This window comes from Sinocyclocheilus rhinocerous, unplaced genomic scaffold, assembly GCF_001515625.1.
Source record: "Sinocyclocheilus rhinocerous isolate Xijiao unplaced genomic scaffold, SAMN03320098_v1.1 scaffold99, whole genome shotgun sequence".
Taxonomy (NCBI): domain Eukaryota; kingdom Metazoa; phylum Chordata; class Actinopteri; order Cypriniformes; family Cyprinidae; genus Sinocyclocheilus; species Sinocyclocheilus rhinocerous.
The window spans coordinates 323,994-335,690 of NW_015670981.1; the positions used below are offsets into that span (position 1 = coordinate 323,994).

General features: G+C 33.8%; 1 protein-coding gene across 1 annotated transcript in view; it reads right to left on the reverse strand.

Moving 5' to 3' along the window:
- Positions 1-11,697, reverse strand: part of LOC107734520 (plexin A3) — a 211,830-nt gene that overhangs the window by 10,217 nt on the left and 189,916 nt on the right. Inside the window, exons 24-25 of the mRNA XM_016546492.1 lie at positions 5,779-5,925; positions 415-574 (exon numbers count right to left, since the gene is read on the reverse strand). Coding sequence (XP_016401978.1) covers positions 415-574; positions 5,779-5,925 — 307 coding nt within the window. The remainder of the gene's footprint in view (positions 1-414; positions 575-5,778; positions 5,926-11,697) is intronic.

An 11,697-nucleotide genomic window follows, 5' to 3' on the forward strand; every position in this document is an offset into this window, starting at 1 on the left:
AAATGATTTTAGCAAATGGCTGCAATATAACAAAGAGTGAAAAATTTAAGGGGGTCTGAATACTTTCCGTACCCACTGTAGATAGAATGATACAATGATGATAGATAGATAGATAGATAGATGATAGGTAGATAGATAGATAGATATAACGATGATAGATAGATAGATAAATAGATAGATAGATATAACGATGATAGATAGATAGATAGATAGATAGGTAGATAGATACAATGACAGATAGATAGATAGATAGATAGAACGATACACCGATGATAGATAGATAGATAGATAGATATAGATATAACGATACAACGATAGATAGATAGATATAGATATAACGATACAACGATGATAGATAGATAGATAGATAGATAGATAACAATAAGAATCAGATACAGGCAGTGAGTTCTTTACCCAGGTCCATGTCGTCGGCCTGTGGGCGCTGTGAGTACGGGATGCCTTTGTAAACAGCATCTAGCAGCTTGTCCTTCACCTGAGTGATTGTGTCACAGTTTAGCACCTTGACAGGGATTTCTGTACCGGCCTCTCCCTCCGGAGGAATACACATGAGCGTCTGAGACAGAGCAACACAGAGATCAGGGATAATATTGATTGGCAAGATGACCAGCAAAGACACAAAAACACGTCTCCATTCAAATCTAGCATGCAGACCACACACACACTAACATACACATGGACTTAAGAGGGTGCGGAAAGGTCATGGGACATTTTATCATACACAGCGGGAGACTGGAGCTCTATTTGGCCCGGCTCTGCCAGCATATCAAAGATTGATCGGGATCCTGTTTCATGCTTCGGCCTGATTTATCATAATAGCCATCTCAACTTTAACTGTTATGTCAATGGTGAAATATTTATCTGCCTGCAAAGCGGTATTCAGAATATGTGAAACACGCAGGTTTTGATAAAACGGTCACAGATCGATAAAAACAAACAGCAAGAGGCGATTGATTCGGCCACAAACAAGGATTCATATGACATGTCTGAAGTTAAAAGATACTTCAAGCTAAAGTGTGGAATCATTTAGATATTAAAACACCCAGTTAAATATGCAGAGACAACTACAAGAAAGACATTTATGGGTTGATTCCCCGGAAAAGTGTAAACATCGACTCTCAAATATTGATTTGTTTGTTTTTAGCAGCCTAACCAACACAGCAATACTGACTCAACCAATGGCCTGACTTTGGGGGCGGGACTATTTGTTTGACTGACCAATGACAGATGAGGAAGTGTTCAGCAGAAAGTTCAGGGGAAAAAGTAAATGAATGAACAAAAGTTAAAATTTACAGAATTTAAGTGCTAACAAAATGTTGATCTGTTTGTTTTTAGTATCATGACTGACACAGCAACACTGACTCAACCAATGGCATGATTTTGGGGGCGGGACTATTTGTTTGACTGACCAATGACAGATGAGGAAGAGTTCAGCAGAAAGTTCAGGGGAAAAAAATAAAAAATAAAAAAAAATGAATGAATGAACAAATAGTTTAAAATTCACAGAATTTGACATTATTACCGTTTCAAGTGCTAACAAGATATTGATCTGTTTGTTTTTAGTATGAAAACCAACACAGCAACATTAACTCAACCAATGGTGTGACTTTAGGGGTTGGACTGTTTGTTTGACTAACCAATGACAGACGAGGAAGTGTTCAGCAGAAATTTCAGAGAAAAAAGTAAATAATGTAAATAATGGAAAGTTAAAATTCACAGAATTTGACATTATTACTGTTTCAATGCTGCTCAAAAATCATGAGATTAATCATAAAACAGACAGTTTTTCTCAAAAAAACAAACCATGGTACCATGTCCAAATAAAACATAGTAACACCATGGTACTTTTAATACTTCTGTTAGTGTATGAATGCATCTTTTACTGTATGACTGTACTGTACATCATTTTTGCCATGGTTGCTATGGTAAAACCATCATAAAGCTATAAAACCATCATGCAGCTATATAGCATTGATAAAATAAATAAGACAAGAATGTAGAATGTGTGCATCAGCTCATTTATGCAGCCAGTAGCATAAGCAAAATCATAAAAAACAGCCCTCAGCACTTACCAAGTGAGTAACACATACACATAACAGCTTCATAAACAGGCAGGCGAGTTACATGAAAGAGCCGAGCATTTATTATGAAGCCGAAGCTTTGATATATCTCCATTCACACCGTGACAACAGTCCATATAAATTCATGAGAAGACCTTTTGTGCACATGGGCCGCGTTAATCGTGTGATTAAAACAATGCAGCTGGCACTGGTGCGCGACCGTGCATCCGTAATCGCGGCTACTCGCTGATCATTAGCTCATGGCAATTCCTCCTCTCCAGCCACGGCTCACACATGAGGAGTTTGTGATTAAAACCCAATTACACAGTAAATTATGGAATTCTCCCGGAGACGGAGCCCAGCTATATTTAGGACATCCGCCGTCGGTTTAGGAATGGAACTGGGTTGAAACTCAGAGCTTGGAGGAAATGAGGGTTTTACGAAAGCTTAACACCATAAAGATCAGTTCTCGTCTCTGGCTGTGTGTGTGTGAGAGTGTGTGAAGATGAGAGTGTGTAAAGGTGACTTTAGTGTGTCCTTTAGCACGCGTTCACACACCCACAGGCAGACTTCCTGGCCCAGCTGAAGCGTTTAATGCTTAAAGGAAGAGTAAATACTGGATCCATTGAAATACTCTGGAGAAATGAAATCTCTTATGTATTAATCATCTTCATTTTATATATATATATATATAATATATGTTATATATTGCATAATATAACTACTATATTAAAATCATTTATTATGTACATTATTATTATTATCATCATCATAATTATTAATATATGGATTATTACATATAGTTATAATAATTATAATATATATTAAGATATCATATGAACGGCCAAACAGGAAATAATTATATAATATCTGAATATATCAATGTAAACTGTGAATATATAGAAGCAAATCTGAATATATATAGTTGTAAGTCTGAATATATAGAATTAAATCAGAATATATAGTTATAAATCTGAATATATAAATGTAAATTGTGAATTCCTCTCCAGCCACGGCTCACACATGAGGAGTTTGTGATTAAAACCCAATTACACAGTAAATTATGGAATTCTCCCGGAGACGGAGCCCAGCTATATTTAGGACATCCGCCGTCGGTTTAGGAATGGAACTGGGTTGAAACTCAGAGCTTGGAGGAAATGAGGGTTTTACGAAAGCTTAACACCATAAAGATCAGTTCTCGTCTCTGGCTGTGTGTGTGTGAAGATGAGAGTGTGTAAAGGTGACTTTAGTGTGTCCTTTAGCACGCGTTCACACACCCACAGGCAGACTTCCTGGCCCAGCTGAAGCGTTTAATGCTTAAAGGAAGAGTAAATACTGGATCCATTGAAATACTCTGGAGAAATGAAATCTCTTATGTATTAATCATCTTCATTTTATATATATATATATATAATATATGTTATATATTGCATAATATAACTACTATATTAAAATCATTTATTATGTACATTATTATTATTATCATCATCATAATTATTAATATATGGATTATTACATATAGTTATAATAATTATAATATATATTAAGATATCATATGAACGGCCAAACAGGAAATAATTATATAATATCTGAATATATCAATGTAAACTGTGAATATATAGAAGCAAATCTGAATATATATAGTTGTAAGTCTGAATATATAGAATTAAATCAGAATATATAGTTATAAATCTGAATATATAAATGTAAATTGTGAATATGTGTTATAAATCTGACTATATAAATGTATATCTGAACATATAGTTATAAGTCTGAACATATAGATACAAATCATAATATTTACATGTAAATCATGAATATATAGCAGTAAATCGGAATTTATAGTTATAATTCTGAATATATAAATGTAAATCATGAATATATGTATAAAAGTAAAAGTCTGAGTAAATAGAAGTAAATCTGGAAATATAGTTGTAAGCTTGAATATATAATTGTGAATATACAGTTATTGTTCTGACTATATAATTGTAAATCAGAATGTATGTTTATAAATCTTGAGTATATAAATGCAAATCTGAATATATATAGTCTACATTTCAATAATTCATGATGTGTCACATTATTTAACAAAGAATGGAAACAAGGGCAAATGTTTGCACTCCTAATGAATATATCAACATACATGCTGTGTTACAGGTGAGCCTGACCTTTTCTGTCGGCCCATAGGGGCCTCTCTTTAGGGTTGACAGCTAAGACAGCTGAATAACTGTGCCATATATTGATTCCCTTAAGCTGATCTATCCTGAATACTGTGGAATTGATGAGCTGTCCTATATCTTTAACTACTACTGAGGAGTCATAGATTAAAGCTCATTCATTGGTCGGCTCGTGTTGTTCCATTTAAAATCAATGCACAGAACTCTGTCGGCGCAGACAGTAAATATGCTCTTTTGTGTAGTCATGTTTGTGTATGCGAGAGAGAGAGAGAGAGAGAGAGAGAGAGAGAGAGAGAGTAAATCAGCCGCTGTATTTCCTGGCTGTCTGCTGAGATAAATGAGGAGCACTGGGGTTGTTTTATGAGTGCCATGATAAATTCTCAGGTTTGTTTCAGTCATTACAGGCTCTGATCAGGTCATTCTTTGTTTTTGCTCAATCTCTGTCTCCGTTATGCCGCCTCTGACAAACCCTGCTCTCAAAGTCATGTTAGAACTTACTTTGCTTGGTCTGATATCATCTGTCTGATTGGCATTTGAGCTCTTTAGTCAGTTTTATCTTTAAAGGGCCAGTGGGACACTAATGAACATTAGGATTCAGAATTAAGAACCGGATCTTAATCAGAACCAGAAAAAAAAAAGATACTGGATCTAACATTGATCTTGAAAATGTGGACAGAATACTGCCATCAAATATTAAATATAAGCATGACAGCTGTTTGTCATGACGACATTGCCTTCAAAATAAAAAACGAACTGAAAACAACAGTAATATTGCAGTATGATATTTCATACAAATGCATTGGCTTATATTAAAGGATTCATATTAAAATTGTCGTAGATGTTATTCATTCCAAAAATTTGGACTTGATGTGAAAAGACATGTTTATTAGTAACATTAAAGGCAGAGTAAGCGATTTCTGGTAGCCAATGTTGATATTTGAAATCACCAAAACAAACACGCCCCTACCCCAAAAGGGTCTTGCCCCTATTTTGATAGCTCGTATTAGTCAGGGTTAAAACTAAAACCATAAAAGTGTTTCGTTTTCGTTAAATACTGTAAATGTTAACTGAAATAAAATAATATATAAATAAACTTTTATTATTTCAGCTAGTAGCCAAGGCAAACATCTAATTTTAGTTCAACTTGAAGTACTAAAATAACTAAGACTAATGAATACAAACTAATAAAATCTATACAGACATATAAAAAATAAAAATGACAAAAACACAACAAAAGTACTAAAACTAGCTAAAATGAAGGAGAAGAAAATATAAAAATCTACTTCAAAATATGAACAAAATTGTAATAGTACACTAGAACAACACTTGCATTACTATTAATAGATATAATTTCTACATGGAAGCATCTGAAAAGGTAAAACATTTGTAGTGCTTTGGTCCTTTTCAAATGTATATTTGAGCTGAAGTCAAACACTTGTGGTCTTCAATGAGACCGGGGGTGCTGGGAGACAGGAAGTGTTATTATGGGATATGTGAGAGAGCGTCACCATGGAGACACTGACCAGCTGCTTGTAGTCGATTTGCTGTCGGATGAGCTTGTCTTCGCTCAGGGAGTATCTGGCTTCTCCTGTGATGGCGTCTATGGGACCTTTTTCCATCTGCTGTTTTATAGCACAGTAGAGCATAAACAGAGGCTCGCCAGCACACTCCTGCACAGAGAGAGAGAGAGAAAGAGAGAAAGAGAGAGGGCGAGAGAGGTCATATTCTACACCTTTTAAGCATTTTATTTTCTCCCTAAAGTCCACTTATAATGTTAGTCAAGGTTTCTTGCAACAAAGTTTTAGATGTTCATTTTCCACCATCTTACCCATAGAATTTTACAGGCTGTTTTTGGTACTGTACCTTTAAGACTTCTACATAAATAAATACACCTGTTATGATTGGCTAAGCAATGCATTCTGGTTAATGCATTCTCACACAACTCCCATTAGCCATTTCAAAGAGTTGCATGAAGCAGAAATAAAGTCAATATCTGCTGTACTACCGTTTCAAAAGGTCGAAAAGTTTTTTTTTTTTTGGAAAGAAATGTATACCTTTATTCAGCAAGGATGCATTAAACTGATCAAAAGTGACAGTAAATATTTTTACATTGCAGCAAAAAAAAAAAAAATGCTTCTAAAATAAATGTTTTTTGTTGTTGATATTTGTTCTATTCATCAAGGAATACTGAAAAAATCTAATAATAAATACATGTATTATCAAATATTAGGCAACAACTGCTTTCAACATTGATAATTAGAAATGTTTCAGCAAATTAGCATATTAAAATGATTTCTGAATGATCATGTGACACTGAAGACTTGAGTAATGGCTACTGAAAATTCTGCTTTCCATCATAGGAATAAATTACATTTTAAAATATATTCAAATAGAAAACAGTTATTTTAAATTGTAATAATATTTCACAATATTACGGTTTTTACTGCATTTTTTATCAAGCAGAAGAGACTTTCAAAAACATAAAAAACATTTTTACTTAAAAACTAGAGATCCAAACCCATTAGAATCACTATATGAAATCACAGACATCCAGTGTTAAAAATGATTTCTGAATGATCATGTGACACTGAAGACTTCAGTAATGGCTACTGAAAATTCTGCTTTCCATCATAGGAATAAATTACATTTTAAAATATATTCGAATAGAAAACAGTTATTTTAAATTGTAATAATATTTCACAATATTACGGTTTTTACTGCATTTTTTATCAAGCAGAAGAGACTTTCAAAAACATAAAAAACATTTTTACTTAAAAACTAGAGATCCAAACCCATTAGAATCACTATATGAAATCACAGACATCCAGTGTTAATAATTAAAATAAAAACATTGAAAAGAAAAATCTTATTAAAAATAGTGCTTACGTCTCATAAGCAGAAGCTCTGTGTTGTGAACATTTTAGTACATCTATGTGGAACCTCAGCGCTTTTATTTCCAAAAGAGCAAGAAAATCATTACATGTCTCCTTTAAAACCTTTTGCCTTTAAAGAACACGCTAAAGAACTCAAGACGACTTCCTGCACAAAATACCACAGAACATCAATTCAATAAAATCACAACGAGCTGTAATTTTCACACACTTCGAACACGCCTAATTGCACCTTTAAATACAGAGGAAAAAGCAATGAAAGGAAAGAGAAAAATACATATTCTGACCAGAAGGAAGCGAAAAAGAGATACAAGGCGGCGAGTGTGCAGAGAAAGAAAGAAAGAGCGGCCGTGAGAATGAGAGACACGTCCGATCACGGTTCTTTTCAGATGGCATTTGTGAAGTGTGGAGAAGTCTCCAATTACCCACTTAAAAGCATTTGATGACTAAACAGCGATACTGAGGGGAGGCTATTATTTAGTTCTTAGGCGAGATCAGCTTGACATTATTAATTACAGCATGACATCCTGAATCACACTCTTCTAACGCAGGCGGAGAGGGTTACCCAGCATCCATTGCACGCCTAACAGCAAGTCATTCTAAACAACCAGCCTCCGAACTCTATGTCAAATGCATTTCGTCTTAATATATACATCAAATCCTCATCTTTCTATTGCTTTTAGAGGCTGTCAGCATTCTGGCTCCATCTGCTATTCATAGTCTGGCCGTTGGACCCTGTTATGACACAACAGATGTGTGTCACGGGATCCGCGCCAGGTTTCATTCGCTAACAGACACGTTTGAACGTAGAATTCACACGGTTTAACATAAGCAGAGTAAATGCAGATGACATGAACTGACAGCACAAGAGGAAGCCCTACATATCTGTTAACAAATATTTATTTAACCCTTGTAGGATTAAGTCACCCCAAAATGAAAATTCGATAATCATTTACACACCCTCATTTCGTTCCAAACCTGCATGACTTTCTTTTGTAAAACTCTAAAAGTGAAATCACATAATGAAAGCCCCCCAAATAAATAAATAAATAGCCATAATACTAGTCCAGAAGACTATGTACAACTAAAATGTTAGTGTCACCCAACCCTGCTGGAAATACCATCTAAGCTACAGTTTGCTGGTCTTAGTTGGTTTTACAAGCTTACCAAACTGCAGCTAGCCTGGGCTGTATTCAGCTGGTGTTTTTTTTTTTACAGCAAGTAAAGCTATTGTAAAATATGGATTCAGAAGTGGTATATGCTTTATCTGACCCTACTGTAAAAAGAAAAGCAAATATAATCTAAGAAAACCAGCTTAAATAATATTTTCAGCGGTTGGGTGAGACCAGCATTTTACTTGTTATTTTGTGAGTCTATTTAAGTCTAGAATATAACGCATAGACTTTCTGGACTAGTTTTATGGCAATTTATTTTTCCATTGTTTTATTACATTTAATTTAGTGCTGGGCAACGATTAATCGCGATTAATCACATCCAAAATAAAAGTTTTTGTTTACATAATATATGTGTTTCAGCTTGTGTAGTGTGTCATAGTGGTCGACAACCGATTCCGCGTCTGCGATGCTTCACAACATCACGACAGAAAGACTAGCATGTTTAATTTCCGTCACATTGGTGACGTTGACCAATAGCAGCACAGAAGCTCTTTCATAAAAATATTGGAACATACTGCTTTTTTTATCTACATTTTTTTAACAGTCCGTTTTTTAAATACATTGTGGTAGCAAGCTAGCTACATTTAGCCTATTGTTTTTACTACTGGCTAAAAATAAATACATATATATATATATATATATATATAAACAATATTAAAATCTTTCTTTTTATAGATTAAAATTGTATCAGTTTTAGTGCAAGTGATAAAAGCTGTGTCCACTGTAAGTCAATTATCGACATGTTTGTTGGATGATGTGTTAATAAATGCAGGTTTAATACACAAAATATTTAACCTGCATTTTAGTGAGTAATCAACAAGTTGTTTCATATGTAATTTTCCTGGAGTAGCTTACACATTTTTATTGTTAGTCCAGAAGTAGTTATCAAACATTGTGTGTAATATGGACAATGTGGTTTAAAATGTTACTGACCAAACCTTTTCCCTTATTTAATAACAGTAACACATTTTATAATGAAAAATCTACCCAAAATTTTTAGATGAAAAAGGACGGGAACACTAAATACTGAAATACATAACATACACTACCATTAAAAAGTTTGGAGCCAGTAAGATTTTTACTTTTACTCAGAAGGAATGCATTAAATTGATCAAAAGTGACAGTAAATATTTTTACATTGCAGCAAAAAAAAAAAAAATGCTTCTAAAATAAATGTTTTTTGTTGTTGATATTTGTTCTATTCATCAAGGAATACTGAAAAAATCTAATAATAAATACATGTATTATCAAATATTAGGCAACAACTGCTTTCAACATTGATAATTAGAAATGTTTCAGCAAATTAGCATATTAAAATGATTTCTGAATGATCATGTGACACTGAAGACTTCAGTAATGGCTACTGAAAATTCTGCTTTCCATCATAGGAATAAATTACATTTTAAAATATATTCAAATAGAAAACAGTTATTTTAAATTGTAATAATATTTCACAATATTACGGTTTTTACTGCATTTTTTATCAAGCAGAAGAGACTTTCAAAAACATAAAAAACATTTTTACTTAAAAACTAGAGATCCAAACCCATTAGAATCACTATATGAAATCACAGACATCCAGTGTTAATAATTAAAATAAAAACATTGAAAAGAAAAATCTTATTAAAAATAGTGCTTACGTCTCATAAGCAGAAGCTCTGTGTTGTGAACATTTTAGTACATCTATGTGGAACCTCAGCGCTTTTATTTCCAAAAGAGCAAGAAAATCATTACATGTCTCCTTTAAAACCTTTTGCCTTTAAAGAACACGCTAAAGAACTCAAGACGACTTCCTGCACAAAATACCACAGAACATCAATTCAATAAAATCACAACGAGCTGTAATTTTCACACACTTCGAACACGCCTAATTGCACCTTTAAATACAGAGGAAAAAGCAATGAAAGGAAAGAGAAAAATACATATTCTGACCAGAAGGAAGCGAAAAAGAGATACAAGGCGGCGAGTGTGCAGAGAAAGAAAGAAAGAGCGGCCGTGAGAATGAGAGACACGTCCGATCACGGTTCTTTTCAGATGGCATTTGTGAAGTGTGGAGAAGTCTCCAATTACCCACTTAAAAGCATTTGATGACTAAACAGCGATACTGAGGGGAGGCTATTATTTAGTTCTTAGGCGAGATCAGCTTGACATTATTAATTACAGCATGACATCCTGAATCACACTCTTCTAACGCAGGCGGAGAGGGTTACCCAGCATCCATTGCACGCCTAACAGCAAGTCATTCTAAACAACCAGCCTCCGAACTCTATGTCAAATGCATTTCGTCTTAATATATACATCAAATCCTCATCTTTCTATTGCTTTTAGAGGCTGTCAGCATTCTGGCTCCATCTGCTATTCATAGTCTGGCCGTTGGACCCTGTTATGACACAACAGATGTGTGTCACGGGATCCGCGCCAGGTTTCATTCGCTAACAGACACGTTTGAACGTAGAATTCACACGGTTTAACATAAGCAGAGTAAATGCAGATGACATGAACTGACAGCACAAGAGGAAGCCCTACATATCTGTTAACAAATATTTATTTAACCCTTGTAGGATTAAGTCACCCCAAAATGAAAATTCGATAATCATTTACACACCCTCATTTCGTTCCAAACCTGCATGACTTTCTTTTGTAAAACTCTAAAAGTGAAATCACATAATGAAAGCCCCCCAAATAAATAAATAAATAGCCATAATACTAGTCCAGAAGACTATGTACAACTAAAATGTTAGTGTCACCCAACCCTGCTGGAAATACCATCTAAGCTACAGTTTGCTGGTCTTAGTTGGTTTTACAAGCTTACCAAACTGCAGCTAGCCTGGGCTGTATTCAGCTGGTGTTTTTTTTTTTACAGCAAGTAAAGCTATTGTAAAATATGGATTCAGAAGTGGTATATGCTTTATCTGACCCTACTGTAAAAAGAAAAGCAAATATAATCTAAGAAAACCAGCTTAAATAATATTTTCAGCGGTTGGGTGAGACCAGCATTTTACTTGTTATTTTGTGAGTCTATTTCAGTCTAGAATATAACGCATAGACTTTCTGGACTAGTTTTATGGCAATTTATTTTTCCATTGTTTTATTACATTTAATTTAGTGCTGGGCAACGATTAATCGCGATTAATCACATCCAAAATAAAAGTTTTTGTTTACATAATATATGTGTGTGTACTGTGTATATTTATTATGTATATATAAATACACACACATATATACTATATATTTTGAAAATATTTACATGTATATATTTTAAAATTCATATAATTTATATTATATATAAATATATTTAATATATAAACATAACATATTTTTCTTAATTATATACATGCATGTGTGTGTATTTATATATACATAATAAATATACACA